Source organism: Gadus macrocephalus, chromosome 9 (assembly GCF_031168955.1).
Source record: "Gadus macrocephalus chromosome 9, ASM3116895v1".
NCBI classification, from domain to species: Eukaryota; Metazoa; Chordata; class Actinopteri; order Gadiformes; family Gadidae; genus Gadus; species Gadus macrocephalus.
In genome coordinates, this window is record NC_082390.1 from 19,916,146 (window position 1) to 19,938,564 (window position 22,419).

Sequence of the window (22,419 nt, forward strand, 5' to 3'; positions counted from 1 at the left end):
GAGGGTGATGGCAGGAGTTGTCTCTATTTATCACGGCTCATATCTTGTTCGTTGCAGTTTCGCTTGTAAATGTTTGCGAATATCTACTGATTGGTCGAGTCCGCACCATGGAGATAACTGCTTTTGACCGATTATCAGGTAGGCTGGCAGCTTTATTTCACAATGTTCAGTTTGAGTAACAGTATCCAATGACACCTTTTTAACTAAGTCCTCTTGTTTGCTAGTGTGTGTATATAAGCCTAACCAGTATTATTTACAGTATAGGCCATATTAAGTGCAGGTCATTTCACTATGATTTAGATGTTCCAGAACGTGAAGTAATATTATTAAGTGATGTTTTAATTGGAGAAGTGGCAACTTATTGCATTCATGTCAAGAATGAATGTAGATTTATATCAACTAAAATACCACTATATTAAACAAGTAGCCTTATTTCTCCCATAGGAAATATTATATTCAATTATGTGGGTAAGAGGATATTGATTATCATATACCTCACCTCATCGCTGTTTTTAACTTATAGTCCTACTGCCGGGTATTTCCCAGTGGAAAACACAAAGACTAAATCTTATAAAATAATAATAAAAAATACCGAAATAATATTTACCTTCTAGCTCTAATCCAAACACCTTTTAACCATATCAAACTATTAATAAACTCTTCCTTCCGCTTTTGAGAAAATTGTTTTAGTATATTTACAGCTGTCAGATCAAAATACTAATACACCCTATAATTAAATAGCTCTAAATTGGACTATAGTATGCCCATAGTAGTTTTTGCATAGTGGTGCTTTGAGAATATTTGTTATAACAATTGGTAAGTGTATCTTTTGTAATTTCCAAACTGTACTCCATATACATACTTATACTGCCATACATTACCCTACTGCCGTTGTTAGTCAGCAGAAACTAACAGCCTGACTGAGTGTATCAGACACCCCATCCCGGCTGGGTTAACCTCTCTCCCTGTCTCACTGAGGCTGGAGAACAGACCAGCACAGCCTGGTTCTTAAAGCACAACAGAGCTATACCTTTAGTTCACAATGAATAATCCATGATGGAGGATAGGAGGATGAGTGAGCTGCTAATCAATCGATCAGGACACTTAACACCATCAACATGACTAGGCTCCAGCTGAATAATGGACAGAGCTAACCATATATGTCTATGGTGCTAACACCAGAGCTAAACATATGTTTATGGTGCTAACACCATCAACATGACCAGGGTCCAAAGGCTGAATAATGTACAGAGCTAACCATATAAATCTATGGTGCTAACACCATCAAGATGACCAGGCTCAAATGAGCAAACGCTGTGGACCCTGACACATTTCGGACGCTTTTATTCTGTACTTATTAAAGAGGTGCAGTTGTGGTTTGGTCTTTAAAATAACTGCAAATTCACTTGGACCATAACTTTGAGTATAGTCTAGGTTGTTACTTTTTGAATACTAAATAAATGCAGGTTTAGAGAAGCTTTATTTTTGTTTGGGGGGGGGGGGGGGGGGGGGGGGGGGGGGTGGCGGAAGTCTCTAGGAGTCCCAGAAACCGCTGCTCTGTACGCACTCTGCTTCCTGCTTCCATTTGCTGTAATCGATACATCGCTCGGGCCGTGAATCACAGAGAAACAAGGAGGGGGATCTTCATGTTGAGGTTGTAGAGGTTATATATATAGTTATGTTGTTATTGTACCACAGTTTGGTGAGTCATGTTGCGTGAAGCTCCGCTGCGGCCCCCCCGGGGCCCGGCTGTAAACTCCCCTCTGTGGGACTAATGAGGCTGGGGGGGTCACATGGCCAGGCTCGCCCTCCACCACCGCACAGCGACCGGGAACACATGGACCTTAGACACGGGCAGGACGCCCGCACGACCGCAGCACACTTCTATATAGAGATGTGGTCATTTATTTACAGATGCATTATGGGATGCAAACTTTGAAAAAACCCTCGGGGGGCCTGTTGTTGTTGTGGCTAACGAATACTTGAGGATAAATATGATGTAATGTAGGCCATTCAAATCATAACACACGTGCTCATCCGAATACAAATCTTTATTATAAGTGATTCTATACAGGAATCACCACCATGTTGAAGTGACTTCTTCTGAATATCAGTTTGCCTCATTCTTAATTTAATAGCCTTACAGGCTGGTCTTACATGCTGGCATTGCATGAGGAAAGGAAATTCAAAACTCTGCCTTTGACAGGCCAGATCCTGGGTGATTGTGTGATTAATTTCCCTGCTGTACTTTTGTCAATGCTTTGGTGGAGATGCATCTGTCACCCGCACACAGAACACATTTAGAGCAACGTGTAAAAAATGCATTCATTCATTCATGGCTGCTAGATTTTGCAGTGGCAGTATGCGGTCGTCTAAGGTGCAAGTTAGTTTTGAAACAGCAGCCATTTCTGCGTGGTATTATTTTTCATTAGTGTCAAATATCAGAGGGCAAAGGGAATGTTGCAAGAAGTGTTAAAAATGGATGAGCCAGGCAACATGAGAGTGATTAAGGCGCTTGCATTAGAGATGATCTTCTGACTGTTTAACTCAGCCTCTATGTTAGTCTCGTAAACAATGTGAGCATATACAAAAGGATATAGCAGGAAGGAGAGACGAGGGTTAACATATTATGTAAATAATGTATTAGCACCGTTGAGACCATTATACTTTGGCATGCTGTTTATCTAATGAGGAATTCTAAGTGATAGTGTATAATCATAGTGCATGTGTTTAGCCTTTCTAAGCTACATGCATATGTGTGTGTGTGTGTGTGTGTGTGTGTGTGTGTGTGTGTGTGTGTGTGTGGGTGTGGGTGTGTGTGGGTGCCTGGGTGTGCACATATGCATGTGCATTTGTGCGTGCCTGCATGAGTGTTTGTGTGGGTATACACGTATATATGTGTTTATCTATGTGTATGCTCCTGTGTGTATGTGAATGTGCGTGTGTGTGTGTGTGTGTGTGTGTGTGTGTGTCTACACCTGTACGCCTTCTGTCCTGGAGATGGGGTTTCCGAGCCCCTGCTGGAGCGTGCGCCCCCCGCTGGCTCCAGGAGGGCGGGGCCCTGCCTCTACAACCCCAGCATCAGTCACTCTGTCTCCTGGAGCTCCTTGGGGGCCAACGCCTCTCTCTCGGGGGCCACGGACTTCGAGAGTGATCAGGACTCTAGTAAGTGCAGCACCGGGCCACAACTACTTAATGATCCAATCTCGTATTGATATCTGTTTTATTAATGAAATGGGATACAAGCGGCATTAGGCTCATACACTGCCGGTCCACTTGGATCAATACATTTTGATCAATTGCAAAAGTAGGTTCTGGAAAAGAACATTTTCTTTTTACCTATTTAAGATCTATTTACCAACCATTCTACCAGTGGTTCAGATTTCTATGATCAATCGATGGTCGTTTTTCCCATTCTGCCCCCCACCAGAATACCACACAACATGCACACTGCCTAGTGAGAGGCCAATACCAATGTGTTCTCCACACCTTTCTGACGCCTCGCTGGGTGTCAGCCTGTCCATCGTCTCCCCTCCCTCGCACCACCCCCGAAACCGCCACTCCCTGTCCACCCCACCCCTCTCCTCCGCCCACCCCACTCCTCCGTCAACCCCTCCCGCCCTGCGGTCCCGGCAGCAGAGTGATGACCTCTGTGCTGTGGTCCGGTCGGTGATTACCTCTGACTACCGGTGGAGGGGGTTCTGATTGGCCGCGGAGCTTCCCTCTCCATGAAATGTGCGAAAGGGCACATCAGCATTTCCCCATCAGCGTCTCCTTTCGAGCACTTGGGAAGCTATCCACTGTAATCCAGTTAGACTCTGTTGAGCTGTCGTTGGGCTTTTCACAGTCCACTTACAGGCTCCTTCAACAATATGCACGGGTTGAATGATTTCCTAGAGCCTTTCGAGTGCAACGGGTATCTGGATGTGGTGTTAAAGGGATGACCTTTAACGACCGCCATGAGGGCTGATGAGCGCCGTTTACACTTGCTGTTTGGTAACTGACTCATTCGGGATATTGTCCTGTGCAGCTACGATAGAAGTTAGGAAGCAATGGCAACAGACATTCAAATTCAAACCTGCTTAATAAAGAGTTATAGTCTTTATTGAGATATTTATTGATATTTATTTATGTGTTTACATGTTATGTTTTAGCCATATAATTATATATTTATCTATTTATTATAACTTAATTAACCGTGACATTCTTAACAAAATTAGCTCTAGGGGCCCTATTATATGATATAACATATGATATAATAATAATAATAATAATAATAATAATAATAGATTCAATTTATATAGTGCTTTTCTCACACTCAAAGCGCTAAAAAATGTAATATTTTAAGATATGATTATTAATATGTTATAATATAGATATGCGGTAACTGTGGTTCTGTTTAATGATATACGCAATACATTATAAACATTGTTTCTTACCAGTATTGTATGGATTATCGTTATCGACTTGTGTTCCTAATATGCATGTGTCCCCCCGTTAATATAAATTGCCATGGACTGTATTATGCGTTACGTGTTTAGTTTGCGTGTGTTTAAACAGATGGACGCACACACGCGCGCCCGCATTCATTAATTATTTTACAGATACACACGCAAGCCCACATTCATTCATTCTTTTTAACACTCACTCGCGGTAAATCAATGTTTTCTCACGATCAAATACTCATCAACCCTAAAAGTTATGGGCATGTACACGATGTCTGTGTCAAGAAAATATGTGTTTGCTGTACGGTGTTTGCAGATGCATTGATTTAAAAGTACAACTTATTACCGCTGTATCAGCTGTTCTTTCCCAAATAGTTTACCAAGAATGTGTGGCTAGGTAGAGGAGAGAAGCAAAGTGCATGCGCGATGTGCACAAGCAACATTATGCATGCGCCCCTAAAATAGCATCTGAACAACGCGCCACTTACTTTAAACCAGGTATTTCCTGGTTTGTGGCGCAAGTGATTTCTGAAACTGCAAAATAGCACCAGGGAACGTTTGCGCCAGAACACGCCACCTCCTTTCGCTGAACCGCCCCTTGGGGCGCAAGATCATTCCCTAATTTACAAACGCGTGGCGCAGGAGGGAAAATAACGCTCTGCGCCAGTTGCAAACTAGCAATGACACATGCGCCAGTGATTAAGTCAATAGCGCCAGATGCAAGATAGGGCCCTAGATGTCTATGTTTAATGTTGCAGCGTCCAATAATACAATTGACAACCTAGTTCCACAAGGGGGCAGAATCTTGTTTTCTAAAATCTCGCTCCTTTTGTTACTAATCTGACCCAAATCTCAGAATGAAAGTGCTGAATGGATGAGATGTAAAGCAATAAATAAATGTACCCTATTGTCGATTCATGGCTTTAACAGATCAGGTCAATAGATAGCCTCTGTGTAACATGAATGATATGTTTGGAACACCTGATGAAGAGGGTAATGCTTCACAAAGCAGCATTGTAGAGAGAGCATTGTTCACGATGAGGTCAGACAGGCCTGTCCTCATATCTGTTCTATAATATATATTGACTGCTGTCTGAAACATGTCCGTGCTCTCAACAAATCAAACGGTGTCCAGTGTATCTAGATTCTAGAAGGACTTCATGATAATGATAGATGATAGCCTCTGTGTACTTAGAGGCAGATTTTCAGACCACGAGGGCTGTATGGTTAACGCCTGATGGTGGAAATGCTTCACAAAGCAGCATTGTAGAGACAGCATTGTTCAATCTGCCTGATGAGGAGGACAGGGGTGACGTTTCGGAGGTCAATAAGCAGAAGGATTGCCACCCATCAAATTGTGGGATTTGATGGTTTTGATGGACGCAATTTTTTATGTAAATATACATAGGTGTACAGAGGCCCATTTCCAGCAATCACTCCTGTGTTCTGGTACATTATTTAGAAAATTGTGTTAAAAGGCTAATTGATGATTAAAAAACCCTTGCGCAATTATGTTGGCACAGCTGTGAACTGTTAAATAAAAGTGAGTTTTAATGGAAACCATGAAATTGCCTGTGTGACCCCAAACGTTTGAACGGTAGTGTGTATCAATACGCATTTTGCATCTGCGCAAAGTCATTCAACAATATAAAATGAGTGTCAAAGAATATAAATTAACGTCAGATGATGTTACGACTGTTACAACCACCAGGGGGCAGTATTGTGTCGTGTAAAACTCGATTTATCTTTCGTGAGTTATCTATATCTCAGAACGAAAGGGTAGAATGGGGTGAGATTTAAAAACAATCAGAACGACTCTATCGTCGATTCAAAACTTGCTTATTCTGTTTATTCAGGAAGCAAGGGAAATACATCTACGTCAGTTTGCCAAGCCTACCATTCACCATGCATAACAACACAGTGGGAAGATGGAGAGGCATGCATGCTGTGCTGCTATCAACCATATGCTCCTTTATTCCAAACACCTTCTTGATATAGTTACACATGCACGCGTGCAAACACACGCTTACACGCACGCACGCAAGCACACTCGCACACACACACACACACACACACACACACACACACACACACACACACACACACACACACACACACACACACACACTCATTGATAAGCCCTCACGTGATACAGGCCTTACCCTATGCTGCTGTCTTAACGCTGTAAAGACACAGGTGATGGACAGGGGACATGGCCAATAAAAACACTTGTGTGTGTCCATATTATTGGTCTGATATGATCTATGTATTGCTTATTCAGTTTGTCATAATCACGTTTTTTTTTGTAATCTTATCGTTTTCTTGAGTGCTAGTTAATTTATTATAAACGTCCGTAATCCATAATGTTACAGAGACAGGTGTGGTTGTTATTGTTAAGAGGTCCCAACCAACAGAAGCTTGCAGTATTTTGCGCTATTCGATGTACTGACATATGACATGAAATTGAGTCAGCAGAAAAACAGATGCCATTACATTTTCAGGAGGTAGTCCTATGATTTTTCAAATTTATAAATATGAATATAATATATGTGGAATCATCTATAAGCAGTAGGCTGTCACATTTATAAATTTATAATGAATACAGATATCACAATCGTGTGTGTGTGTGTGTGTGTGTGTGTGTGTGTGTGTGTGTGTGTGTGTGTGTGTGTGTGTGTGTGTGTGTGTGTGTGTGTGTGTGTGTGTGTGTGCGTGCGTAGGCGCGCACGCGTGCGTGCGTGTGTGTGTGATCCGTGATCCATCGCCATAAAACGGTTGTATTTTGTTTCGTTTTTTGGACTTTCAAGTGGGTATGCAGGAATGTGTGTTGTGTTTAAGTGCATTGAGGGACCTCTGCCACTGCTCACAAACCCATCGTCAGCACTCGGCTTGGCTGCAGACAGTTATTACGACGAGTTATTGATCTTCTCACAGCTTGCATTTAACATGATCGTTCAGAGGTCTGACCATTCACACTAGTCCTATTGCCTTCCTCCAACAGTAACTTATTGGGTAGGGCTAGCACTGCGTGTGGGTGGGGGTTCAACTCTCTTTGGGGATTGTGGTTTGAAAAACCTGACCGTTTTTTTTAATCGACAGAAATCTACGTGTTGAGGAGTTTGCCGTTATTACTGCTAAGGCAACAGCACTGCAGACTCTGTGTTGCATACTTTGTGTTGGGGACCGTCCGTTGCAGACCGTCTGTTGCGGACTGTCTGTTGCACACTCTGATTGCAGACTGTCGGTGCTCATCACCAGCTCCGTGCACTGGTCCTCCTGTCATAGGACCATCACTCTGACATTCGCCGTCCACGGTCATTGTACCAAGGTTACCCAAGTGATGTAATTCAGCAGGCAGTAACAGCGACAACAGAGTGTTGTGATGGTTAATCACGGATCCCCTCTTCATTATGTCACCATGACAACAGCCGCGGACGGGGGAGCGTGCGGAGAGTAGACAGGTGTTGGGGTTTGCGCATCGCGAGTGAGATCGTCGGCAGGATGGGAGCCGCGGGAACACCTACGCAATCCCACCTCAGAGGCTCAAGTGCTCGGCATCCTTTCTTTTTTTAATACGGAATATCTCGTGTCCGGTTAACCGATCAACCGCCACAATGGTGCACCATTCGGGGTCGATTCAGTCCTTTAAGCAGCAAAAAGGTGGGTTATTAATTCTGTTTCATTGCGTGTTGACCGTATCTTTGGACAAGGTGTTGACGCTTCCAGCACTTCTTTTTCTTGTCTGGCAGTAGTTTGTGAATATTGATTGATAATGAGTGCACTCAATGCGAGCTTTTACAACCACTGTAGAATTGTGACGCAGAGTTGTTAGTTGGAATGTAGTGTTAACCTCGTTCTGAACCTCCGCGTTATGAGGGTATAAGCTATCACTACTAATGCCCTTTAAATCAATTATCGAGTATCATTCCTCACTTATATTCTCAATTTACTGATTGTGCATACATGTATATATTTATCTGTATTGAAGCAATCGTGAAATCATAAAGTGAATAATTTTTTGACCTATCATGAACACTGTTTGTATTGAAAGGATGCGGTTCATTGGTAAAAGAAAACAGAATATGTGCAACACAGTCGTGGTGAACAGAGTGCGGACAAATCCCGTGTGAAAGGTTCCCTGTGTGCAGGGTGTATTTGATGTTGAATATCAGTATCATGTGGGGGCAAGGGGGCAGCACTCATATCTCTCCTGTTCTCATATGTGTTCTATAATATCTATTGAGTATTGTAGAAATTATACTTCTATTTGTTGCAAGATAAGGTTTCACAAACTGCCCTCTGTTCCTATGGAGGCTGCTGTCTGAAACATTTCCATGCTCTCAACAAATCAAACAGTGTCCAGTGTATCTAGAAGGACTTCATGAAGATGTTTGTCAATAGATCATAGCGTCTGCTAAAAACATGAGAGCCGTGTGGTTACCCCCTGATGCTCGTAATGCTTCACATTACGAAATGAAAGGCCGTTAATTCTGGAGGACAGATGAGACGTTTAGGGGATCACTAAACAGACTGAGGGACGCATCAAAACATGGATCGAGTCAGACACAAATACACAGAGATATATTCAATACCCAGTTTGTATCAACACAGACGTTCAACCATATAGAATGAGAAATAGCAAGAAACTTGAGATTATATAAATATAAAACAGACCAATAATCAATACAATCTATCTCTATCTATGTATTATAAAATCGACAGGAACAATTTCCAGTGGGCTGAGAAGGAAAGTTATCTGATCCTTGGTTTCACCTCGAGCCTGGCGTGAGAGCCTCGTCTCCCAGCAGATGGGAGGCAGAGTCAGTACAGTGAGAAGTCAGTCCACTCAGAGGCCGGCAAGGACCAACTCAAATATTAACGCAATGCACATCGCTCTTATTAATGCGCAGAAAGGCCTGAGCGTGTCTCCGGCAGGTTGTTATCGTGAACGAGGGAGGATGTGTCTGGCGAAGAGAATCCTCGGCTCCTACACGGGACTCAATGAGTTGCCTGCAGCATGACCTTTCAGAGGCATATGCACGTGTTATCCACCCATATAGATGCAAAGACATAGACAACATAACCTGGGCAGATACTAGGCGATAGTATCCATAGAGTAGGCCAAGAGACTCATGGAAATAATATAGCATCTGAAGTCTTAAATATAAATAATTAAAGACCTGATTAAAAATACATCACAGAATGCATCCTGCATGCTGGCCAGGTCCTGTTTCCTATTGCAATGAGATCACAGAAGAGTGTCACTCACCAGGAATCTGATAGAGGATGAAAGATCAATATGCTATATTAGATGCATCATTCTGTATATTGTCTCAATAGTTGTGAGATGATTGTTACGGGATACTGATATTGAAATGGCAACATAAAAAGAAGTAGGCCTAAAGAGAGGAGATCATCACAAATATAATCTTGACAAAAGCTGTGTGCGTGTGAGCTTGTGTATGTGTGTATTTGTGAGTCTGTGTGTGTGAGTCTGTTTGTGTATTTGTGTGTGTCTGTGTGTGTGTGTGTGTGTGTGTGTGTGTGAGTGTATTTGACTGTGTGTGTGTGTGTGTCCATGTGTGGTTGTGTGTGTTAGAGTGATTGCTATCAGGGGGAAAAAAAATTGCTTAAATCTTAGATTGTACAATCAGTAGCATGCCACCTGTCGGCTTATGCAAGCAGGCAGATGGTTTGAGTTCGAGACCGCACAAATAAACACGGTTCGGGATAGAAAACCACACTTTAAATATTAGGAAAAAACGATGTAATGGAATATTTTAATCCTTTAAAAGATCTACCGTGCACACATGAGTACGATGCCAACTCTGGGTGTTTTGCAGCATGGTTTTAAACTGTTCAGCTTCCAATGGCTGTACAGATGAAAGATGTGGTGCAGTGTGGAATATTTCCCAGGCCCTGAGTCCAGAGGTGTTTATGGATAGGTATTCCTGCTGGACTCACCCACAGCTGAGGCTCCGTAGGGGGGGGGGGGGGGGGGATTACTACATTGCAGGCAATATTACAACAAGAAGAAGAGTGAGAAGACATTTGTCTTTTTAATTAAGTTCAGATGGGAAATGGGAAAACACAAGCGCGCTGACGTCAGGCGGGATGTTAATCTTCTCAGACGATGCAGTCCAGGGGTTGAGCCAGGAGGCTTGATAGGATCACCCAGTAAACCAGCCAGTAAACCATCCATGATGAAACAAAACCATTAAAACAGAAGTGCCATCTGGTGTGAGGGGTGCTCACAGATACAGAGCCTCACCTGGCCGCATGTATCTTGGTAATGATAGCCAAGTAATTACATAATTAAACTGGGTGTTATCGGATTAATGCCCACACACAATGATTGGACTGTAATCACTTAGGTTTGGGGCCCTGTGTGGATATTGCTGACTTATTGGATGACTCAATCGTTATATGTGCTGAATGGATTATAAGTTACTTCATGAGTTACTTTATGAATTACTTTATGAGTTACTTTATGAGTGACTTTATGACTTGCTTTATCCAAAGCATCAGCACATCGCAGAAAAACAAGGGAGTGCGGCTACCGTGCTTGGAGACTGATCACACATGCTATGTGCAACACAAACACACCCACAAACACATACACACAAACACAAACACACACGCGGGCACACAGACATGCATACGTTTTGCATGCAATACTATCTGCCTGTATCTGTGTGTACACGTGTGTGTGTGTGTGTGTGTGTGTGTGTGTGTGTGTGTGTGTGTGTGTGTGTGTGTGTGTGTGTGTGTGTGTGTGTGTGTGTGTGTGTGTGTGGTGGCTGCCCCGAACAGCCCCTCAGATCCCCTGGCGTGTCGGGGGCTTCTAAGCAGGGCGCCGTGTGGAGACCCTGGTGGGCTGGAGCGCTGCGGCTCCCAGCGAGCCAAGAGCCCACCGATGAATAATTGAGGTTCTGGAACATAGAAGCATGAGCTGGAAGAGCCCACTGACCTGAATTATCCCCCAGCTTGCACCCCAACAAACGTGTACAGAGGAGCGCTATATATAGACGCCCGTCTTGCTGACTTCAACCTGGTCCAGATTCAACATGGACTGGTCTGATATTATTTTTTTAAGTCCCTGTCATTCATGGGATGCGTTGTACTTCTGGGGCACCGCCCCCCCCCCTGGCCGAGGCCGTCCTGATCCTGGCAGTTCATGTTGTTTCCCTCTGCAGATCAGTCTGCCCTCCATCCGTTGAAAGCCTCTTCCTTAATTTACAAATTGATAGAACCAATCAGAGCTAGGGGGAGGGACCTTGTTAATGCTAACGGAGGATCGCAGTCTGCTGAATACAAACACAATGGCAACGCCTGAGGAAGTGTAGAAATCGACTGAGTAAACTCTGCATGGAAGGCTGTCCTCAGAGGAGAACTTGTTTTTATACCTTTGTGTATTAGCAACCATATTTGCAAATCTATTAGTGCAAGGCCAGGCATGTACTCATTAAGAAAAGTCAACTTGAATATCTGGAAGGACTCATTTTGGGTCACCCTACCCTCACACACTCACACACACACACACACACACACACACACACACACACACACACACACACACACACACACACACACACACACACACACACACACACACACACACACACACACATACGCACATGCACACATACACAGACACACACACAAACACACACACACACACACAAACACACACATATGAGGGTCCGTATGGGACATTATTCAGAATTAGCATGCGCATACACATATTAAACCAAACTAATTCACATACTATACTGAAAACTCCACACACACACAAGTGAAAGCTTTTACATACACAACTGAAACACATTCACTCAAACAACTGAAAAAATCTCGTAACAACTAGTGGAACCTTTTGCATAAACTACTGAAATGCTTTTACACTCGCTAGTAAAATGTGCTACAGATTCAGGCGCTACACTGATGTCATACGGCCCGTCATGCACACACATGCACACACACTCACATGCGTGTGCACGCACACACGCGCACACACACACACAAGAGCGCAAACGCTCACACATACACATACACACACACACACACACACACACACATACACACACACACACACAAACACACACAAACACTCACAAACACAGGCACGCTGGCACTGACACACGGGCCAGCGTAAAACCACACACCACATAAATCTTTTTTAATCTGCTGGCGCAAGACCCATGGAGGAAAAAACTGCGTCGGGAAGATCAGGACGTCCCTGGCAGGGTCAAGACCTCCCCTCAGGAGGGCGGCCTGGGGGGTCGTGGACCTCTGGGGCTGTTTGGGGAACAGCCCCCCCATGAACCTCTGGGGCTGTTTGGGGCAATCACACAAAGACAAACACACACACACACATGAACACACACACAAACACGCACGCACGCCCGCCCGCCCACACGCATGCACGCACGCACGCACACACACACGCACACACAAATGCACACAAACACTCACACACACAAACACATGCGTGGGCACAACCACAAACCAAATACAGATTTGCATGCACACACCCACACATACAGATGTAAACACACACATTCACTGACCCTCACATACACAGATGTGCATCCATACCCACACACCCACACACAAATACAGATGTGCGCACACACACACACACACACACAAACTACAGGATTAAAGTCATGCTGATAAAACAGTTTTAGCCATTGGCCTCCAGCCCACCGTGAGATTAAAGCAGGATTTGCCATCAGTTGACCCTTTATATACAGTCTGTCCTGCAATCAACCGTTCACATAGGAGCACACATCATGAGCAAAATTCACAGGAAAAAAACCTTTAGATGGAGATGAGCGGTCAACTCTTGAAATACCAACAGAGCAATAGCAATAGGCTCTGACATCTTTCCACATCGGTACTTCACCGTCCGTTTGTTTCGGTTGAACATTATTCTTCATTTGTAAGATGCATGGCCCTGCTGCCTGCTTAGGGCTGTCTTCCTAAGCTAGTATTGACCTTGGAGACTACATGGCCTGTCGTTTAAGTCTGAGCAAGCACCTCTTTGCATTGGTTTGTCTTCAATTATTCTACCTGAAGATTTTCCGTTCTTTTGTTACTTCTTGAATAAAATATGTAATAGTCTGACTCCGTAATAATATAACATATTGAAGGTGAAGAATAATGTCTTGTTCAGTTCTCTCTCTATGTGCAATACTTTTTTTTTTTATGTGTAGTAACCATGGAGCTGTTTCACACCTAAATACGAACCCGTTCCGATGCCTTTGGCTATTTTTAACTTTGGGAATCATTTGGGAGTCTGTGATCCACGTCCCTGTTGTGCTGTTAGCTCACCGGTCTCTGATGTAGCACTACAAACATGTTAAAGCCTTCTGCCGATGGCCACAAGGAACAAACCCACTGGAAATGAATGATATTCACACTGCTGGATCGCTGGCCAATATCTCCTCCGTCAGCAGAGGAAAACTGTAACAAATCATCCTTTATGTGATGAGAGTGAATTACAGACGGCGGACCTAAGGGACTGAAAGAGATTCAGTCTGTATAATGAAACACCCTGAGCTCATGCTGGTGTGTAGCTCCACAACCATAACGTTTCTCTGAAGCGTATTAGTCTGGAACCTCTCGGGTAATTTTTGATTTGCAAGGGTGTTATCTTTGGCTGCAGAACAAAAGGCCTCTAGAAACAATCAAGTAGACCTACAACCATCAGAGCAGAGAAGGTGCGCTTTAGAACTGAGTACTGCAGTGGTTTATTGAACCTTTACCAAATCTTGTCGGAAGTACGGCAAACACATCTTCTTATCAACAGAGGCTTTAGGTGCAGTTGTTTGATGTTATTATAGCGCGTTTAATTCTGTCCCGATAGAGGATTCAGCAGGCCGTTCAGCCATATTGGTCCTTTAGTCATCTAGTGCTCGGCTGTGGTCCAAACGTCTTCTTTGCTTAGTAAGGTTCCTAACTGAGTGAAGTTACATATCGAAGTGGCAGCCATTATAAGAGCTGTTTGGGCTCTCCCAATGCTAAGGAACAATGCCTCCTTTCTTGGGGTACACTGGCCGATCCATTCATATATAAGTAAATACGATAATGCCGTCCCACAATTCCTTGCGGCAGGAACATGCAAGCAACGCACCATTCGGTCATTCAAACGATGACATTAACAACAAACTTTTTCATGCAACCGTACTTATTGGGATTCATGCCAGTACAGGAGTGGACATTAAGGTGAGCGTGGGCCACCATTCTCAATGTGAGATTCATCTAGTTTCCCTTTTGTGCCTATATTTCTCCAACATTGTAGGCCATCAAGGTCGAGGGAAAGTGATCATGAAAGGACAGCGGTCGTCATTCTTTGGACCATTGGACAGGAGCCACCATCTTGTATCAGACCCGTCCAACATTAGATAAACGCTTGTAATTGGCCGGTCTCCAACATTGGATAAACGGTTGTGATTGGCTGGTCCAGGTCACAGCCTGTCTAAACACAAGAGGGGCAAGAATATCTGCCAGGGCAAAAATACAACATGAACTCACTCGTTTGTCTTGTTCCCAGGCTAGCTAGTTTGACAAACGAATCGTAAAACATCTCGTTCGCTCCTTCAGAATTGTAACTTGGTGACAGAAGACGAATGTCAAAGAAATTGGTTGTCGTGGACAAAGGAAAAATCACAAATGATATAACCTTCTTTAGATAGCTCCACTCCTCTGAGGTCCATGGCAAACTCCTGACATGATATTTACTATGTGGATTCCTTTAGGTGCTTCTATTCATGCAGACATGTCCACTTTGTCCGACAGTGTATTGCAGATGAACTTGGCCTCTCTATCCATGGTTGGCGATAGCCATTCCAGTCTCCACACAGTCCTCCCCTCACCATTGTTGTGTTGATATCAGACCTAAAATCATTTCAATGACCACGATGTGAATGTTTCCCAATGAGAATCATCTACACCCACTTCCTCATTGAAGATGCTTTAATGCTGTCTGTAGGTATGCCCATGATCATGCCCCATTAAATCAGATACTTTGCTGTCAAGAAGTTTTCCGACAAGATATATTCTTTCAACAATGATAAACACGACCAGGAAAGCAAGCGTCTATTTCTATGCGATTATAGAAAATTATTTTGTCATGTAAGATTGAGATTCATTCATGGAAAGGCAGAAATCTCAGTCTGTGCTAATTTTCCTCTAAGATATAATAAGGAAAATGATCCGGACTCTAACACTTAGAGACACCTCACTTGATTGGGAATGCGTGCCAGCGACCCGGCCACTCTCACTATTAATGCAGTGGCTTCAAACAGCACCCTGTTTGGTTTTGGCCATAGTTTATTCGGTTAATATCACGGAGGCGCCCATACAAACAGAGTGATGAGGTGGTCCAGGCCTCACAGCCTGAGCTTTAACCATGCCTGCCCCCCCCCCCCCCCCCTAAGCAGCCGAGCAGGGACGTCCAGACGAAACGCCGGCGAGGACAGGGACACACGAGCGGTGTGTTAGCGCGTGGGAGGGCCCTGCAGGGCCCTGGGAGTGAATTATCACTGCAGCAGAGCGTTTAGAGGGAAGGTCGCCTCGCCAGCCAGAGACAACATCATCCCCCTCCTCGGGCACCTTGCTGGAAGATGTGGGAGACGCCGTCTCTCTGGGGCTGCGGCAACGACGACAGGCCCCCTTAACGGGGGGGCTTGCCTCGTTGGCGCGGGGAGATGACATGCTCGTCAAGGTCAGGTTTAACAAAGACCCCCCCCCCCGACACACACCCACACTTTCATTATAACTAGCCTTTTTTCCCTGCTTACAATTCATAATTAGGCTTATGTAAAATTCTGCGTGGGCCCCATAATCATGAGCTATGACGCATATCCCAGTGTTATCAAGGTAATTGTTCTCCCCTAATGCAACGGACCGAAGCCGCGTCTCTACCAAGGATCTCAACGTTGTCTCAGGAGAGCCAGTTCCCCAAACCACCTCTCCGCGGGCCAGCCGTGGGAGAACACATACATCACGTGTGGTGAATGGTGCAGATGAAACAGGGTTTTTATCATGGTAGCGAGAATGACGGTTTATGATTGAAAGGCGGGGATGGCGATGTAAATGCACTTCTGTGTGTGTGTTTGTGTGTGAGTGTGTGTCTGTATGCGTGTGTATTTGTGTGTGTGTGTGTGTGTGTCTTTGCGTGTGTGTTTGTGTGTCTCTGTGTGTGTGTGTTTGTGTGTGTGTGTTTGTGTGTGTGTGTGTGTGTGTGTGTGTGTGTGTGTGTGTGTGTGTGTGTGTGTGTGTGTGTGTGTGTGTGTGTGTGTGTGTGTGTGTGTGTGTGTGTGTTAGTGCCTGTTTGTCTTTGTGTGTGATTCTGTATGTGTTTGTGTGTGTGTGTGTGCGTCTGTGTGTGTGTGTGTGTGTGTGTTTGTCTCTGCGTGTGTGTGTTCGTTCAAGTTTGCGTGCGTGTGTGCGTGCGCGAGCATGTGTGCGTATATGTGATGTATGACATCATTAGCAGCCTGGTTACCCACGCGGGGATGTACCTATGACTGATTGAAATGAGTCCGCCCCCAGTCCCCCTCCTCTCCTCACCCCGCTCCTCCGTTCCAGACATTGATTTTATGCTCTCGTCTGAGACAGATTACAAAACGTCTTCTACTTGTCTTTTTATAGATTTGCATACCTTTCTTTTCATCTATTTCTTCTGCTATTTCTCTTCTTTAAGTGAATAGAGAATGGGTTTTTCTTCTGTCTGTTGTCTTATGATTCTCAACCTTATGATCGACTTTTCTTTCTTCAATAAAAAAGATTCTATGAACCTGTTCTGTGATCTTTTTTTATGATGCGTTCTTGTAGTCAGTTGCTCTTTCTTTTCTGTTGGTTTTCAACTTTACAAACTACCAATTTGTCGCTAACTTCCTGTCTTTTACTCTCCTCTTTCCTGTCTCCTGTCCTCCCTGTCTCTTAAATCTTCTTTCCTCCTTCCTATCCCCTGTTCCCTATCTCATGTCTCCTGTTTCCTTGTTCCTGACCCCTATCCCTTATATCCCATCTCCTTGTTCCTGCCTGGTCATGTCTCAAATCTACTTTTCATATCTCCTATCTTCTGTCCTATCTTCTGTCCTATCTTCTTGTGTCTATATTCTGTCTCCTGTTTCCTGATTCCTATTTCCTTTTTCCTATTTCTTTGAGGCAATCCCTTGTCTCCCTTTTTCCTGTCTCCGTTCCCTCTTTCCTATCTCCTTTCTCCTGGTTCCTATCTACTGGTTCCTACCTTTCTCCTATCTCCTATTCCTTGTTCCTACCTGTCTCCCGTCTCCTGGTTCCTATCTCCTATCTCCTGTCCGCTAGGCATGCACAACAGCATCAGTGAGATCCTGAAGGAGAAGACCCTGAAGCCCACCCGCCGCAGCCTGCCCTGCCTGGCGCCCAGCCAGACCCACCCCCTCAACCTCAACCACTTCCTGTCCGTCCCCCTCAGCCCCAGCGAGGCCAAACCCGAGGCCCCGCGCATCACCCACAGCATCAGCACCTCCTGCAGCCTGCTGCCCCCGCAGCCCGGTCAGTCCGCAGGCAGTCCCTCCGGCCCTCCGGCACTCAGTCCGTCTGCTAGTTTGCCCGCCTGCTTGTTGGTCCGTTCGTCTGTCCGTTTGCTAGGCAGTTGGTCTGCTAGTTAGTCCATCAGTCAGTTCGTCTGCTAGTCAGTCGGTCTGCTAGTTAGTCCACCTGCTATGTGTCATGTGATTCTGTCTGGCCGGGACTATACACCCAGAGTTACCGATTGGACATCCATGCACACCTTGATAGTCTGCGTAGCTCAGTGTGGATGTGTTTCTCTGATCAGGGTGTCGCTGGTCACAGGCCACTGGTACGCTCACAGCACGAGTACAATGGGGGAGGGGTCAGATGAGGCATGCTACAGCTGACCCTTGACCCCTGTACTCTCCCCATACCTTCCTACCTACCTACTCTGTTATTTTTCATTCATTCTCACTTATTCCTAAGTGTATATATATATATATATATATATATATATATATATATAGTTAATTTCTCAGTGAACACTTTGCAGCAGACTGGGCAGAGCGTGTTGGCATGGGTTGTGTGTCCGTGGCTAACGCTGCGGAGGAGACACGTTTCAGAAAGCTGGCGGAAGGAGAGAATTAGATGTCGGGTATAGATAGTTATCTAAGTATCTGAAAGCACCTCAGGGGAATTGTGTGTGTGTTCCTATGTGTATATGCGTGCAAGTTTATATGCGTGCGTTTGTGTTTGTGCATGATTATGTGTGTGTGTGTGCACATTAATTTATGCGTGCTCATTTATGTGTGTGTGTCTATGTGTACGTGTGCACGCACGTTTATATGCGTTTGTGTGTGTTCGTGCATTTATTGTGTGTGTGTGTGTGTGAACTTTTATGGGTGTGTTTTCTCATTTATGTATGTGTGTGTGTCTATTTTTATGTGTGCATGCACGTTTATATGCGTGTGTATGTTTTTGCATGTTTATGTGTGCTTGCTCATTTATGTGAGTGTGTGTGTGTGCGTGTGCGTGTGTGTGTGTGTGTGTGTGTGTGTGTGTGTGTGTGTGTGTGTGTGTGTGTGCATGCATGTGTGGTGGGGGGTACTCTAGGCCTGTCTCAGACTGCAGAGAGACAGACCAGGGCAATGTGATATGAACGCCAAATGACTCATGTAAAAATAAAGCAATCAAGGAAGTCGAGTTTATTTCAATAGCCCCTTTGTCCCAGAAATAAATCAGCAAGTGGATTTAGAAACCCCGGTTCAGGGAAGTCTATTTGTTCCCTCTAACCACCCTTTCTCAGGCATGCTCCTGTATTCAGTGCTTTATGCTGTCGTCCTCACTTGGACCTAAATCAACTTGATAGTTAGCACAATTCAGCAATCGACATTCAGTACCTGACAGGCTGACTGCTTAGTGACTTGAGTCCATTTTTAAAACCTCTTTATTTATTGGTCTAGAAAACCCCATGACATCCAATTATCCCCATCGACTCTGCATGAGAAGAATCCATATCCAGTTATTCTGCGTCTGGACAGGAAGAATGAAAGGTTGACATTAGAATCGATGTGTGCTGCTATTGAAGTGTGATCTCCTAAGTAGGCACGCTTTTTTATACCCTCCCTGAGGACGGCTTCAAGTAGGAAGTACACAGAGTGTTTGTGGGTTGGGGGGGGGGGGGGACTGAGAAGCACTGAAGTGGATTCCAAGGATAAAACTGATCATATTTAGATGCCTCAAGATGGCTGTCTCTCACTATTCACCGGGCACAGAGAGACCTATCTTCCGCTTAAGTATGCAAACCCAAACACACACGCACGCACGCTCCGATGTTTAGCCGTAAGCGACTCTCAGGATTAGAGGAATCACAATTATGTCGCTTTCCACATTAAAAGCGCTTCTTTGTAAAGGCAGAATGGTGTGTGCCGTCTGTTACCGTGGTGTCCACCTGGGGGCGGAGGGGCGTGGTGAGCACCGTGCAGTCAGACGGCCCTGCTCACACCAGGACGCCGCTTTCAGACGGAGTCAAGCTGCTGCTCAGACTCACACGTCCGCCTGGATGTGAGCTGTGGCTGCCGCGCTCTAACACCAGATGATGTCATGGCTGCTTCTGCTCTCACAGTCTGGTCTGGTCAACAATGTTTCCAAAGCAAATGTTGTGGCGATGAGGTCTAATGGGAGCGTCCTTGTGATACTCTGCACACACACACACATGCACACAAACAAACATACAAACAGAAAACCAACACACACACACACACACACACACACACACACACACACACAAACACACAGACACACATACACATACACACTCAAACAGAAAACCAACACACACACACACACACACACATACACACCCACCCACACACAAACACACTTACACACAAATACACACACACACACACACACACCATACCAAGATTTACAAACACATGCGGATATAGATGACAAAACATTGTGTTCATGCTGTTGACGAGAGATCCTCCACAAAGTACGTCCACTTATAAATACGTTCTTAATCGATTAAACCGCCAGTGATAAGCATTCAGGCTCTGGCGAGCAGAACAAGAAGAAAAAAAAAAAAAAAATTTGTTTTGTAGCATCTTAAGGGGCCAACAAGCAGCCCAGACTCAAACCTTTATCCGACCACTCCGTTGCCTCTCGTCTGACCCGTTCGGCAGGAAAGTTGCATTGAAACACACCGCAAAGACGACAGCCAACTACACAGTAGAGTGTACGTTCTGCGCTTGTGCGAGATGCAATAAGTCTCCTTAACAACGGGTGACACTAGTCTTGGTTCTATGAAGATCCTTACCATACAGATAGCGATAAATTACTACTCCTTCACAAATGTACTTATTGTAAGTCATTTTGGATAAAGCGTCTGCTAAATGCCCTAAATGTAAATGTGAAAGCACATTAAAAAGATCCAACGGAATTGGATCCAATGATACAATTCCGTTCCTGGTTCCTGCTCCATTCTTCCTTGCCTCATCCGTCGCCCTGTGTCTGTTACCAGCTGAGGAGAGCAAAGACCGCGATGTGGAGGAGTCCGAGTCCCGGGCCTACGAGCCCCCCGCCAACCAGTCCTTCCTGGTCCAGAAACACGTGACCCGGGCCCGACTGGAGGCGCGGTCAGACTCTGTTCAGGTGACCAATCACACGCTCTCAAAGGCTCCACAACCATCACCGCATGGCGGGTATGATATCCTGCTACTGTACCTCTTTACCTGCAGCACAGGGGAGGGCTTTAGCCCAGTAGTGGTGAGCCCAGTAAGGCTTAACCCAGTAGTGGTTTGCCCAGTAGGGTTTAGCCCATTGGTCTTTAGCCCAGTAGGGTTTAGCCCAGTAGTCTTTAGCCCAGTATTGATTTGTCCCAGTTGTGTTCAGCACAGAAATGTTTCAGCCCAGTAGTTTTCACCCTATCAGTGTTTTGCCCAGTGTGATTGTATAATAGTAGTGGTTAACCCAGTACTGCTTTAACCCACAATGGTTAACCCAGTATCATTTAGAACAGTAGTGGTTAACCCAGTACTGCTTTAACCCACCAGGGTTAACCCAGTATCATTTAGAACAGTAGTGGTTAACCCAGTACTGCTTTAACCCACCAGGGTTAACCCAGTATCATTTAGAACAGTAGTGGTTAACCCAGTACTGCTTTAACCCACCAGGGTTAACCCAGTATCGTACAGAGGCTGAGGTTCTCATCTTTTCAGGGGAAGAATCGACCCAAGTCGTCAGGGCTGCTCCTGCGAGACGGTAAGAAGAGGATCGATTACATCCTGGTGTACAAGAAGTCCAGCCTGCAGGTGGAGAAGAGGTGCACCTTCGAGAAGAACCTGCGGGCGGAGGGCATGGTGCTGGAGAAGGAGGTGGGGGTCTTTAAAACCATCCAACACAGTTCACTCAGTCTCCTTTCATTGTCTTACAAGCTGGGCTCTAACCTCTACAAAGACTGTAATTATCTCTAACTTAAAAACGACAGTGTTATAAAGTGAATGAATAATCTGACCCATAATAGTTTCCTATTAAAACGATATACAGTGGATACAGTGGAAGAGAGTTATGTGGCAATGTAGTATCATAGTGGTAATAGAGTTAAGGTAAATCGCGTTTGGGAAAAGGTTACTGCATCAGCATGGATAAAGTTTCTAAGATAAGATAACACTCTCTAGTGCAAGGGTCTTGTTCTCCTACCTGATGACATTATGGGCCCTATTTTAATGGTCTGAAACGCAAATGAGAAGCGCGAAACACAAGTAGCACACAAGAGCCAGCGCATTTAACATTGACGAGTTCATATTTTGAAAATGCTTTTGCAGTCTCAGCTGAGACATGAATTTCTTTTTTTTCTTGTTTTTGGCAAAATAATAGGCCTAATTCACGCATGGAATAGCATTTTCTTCTACAACTACAGAAACACTTAGTCGTCATGTAATTTTCGGCAAAGAGAACTTAACACATA

General features: G+C 44.7%; 1 protein-coding gene across 1 annotated transcript in view; it reads left to right on the forward strand.

The window, feature by feature from the left end:
- The first annotated feature begins 7,235 nt into the window (after positions 1-7,235).
- ano3 (anoctamin 3) overlaps positions 7,236-22,419 on the forward strand; it is a 36,600-nt gene continuing 21,416 nt past the window's right edge. The window contains 4 exon segments of the mRNA XM_060061607.1: positions 7,236-8,105; positions 17,781-17,990; positions 20,974-21,104; positions 21,671-21,826. Coding sequence (XP_059917590.1) covers positions 8,060-8,105; positions 17,781-17,990; positions 20,974-21,104; positions 21,671-21,826 — 543 coding nt within the window. The 5' untranslated portion in view covers positions 7,236-8,059.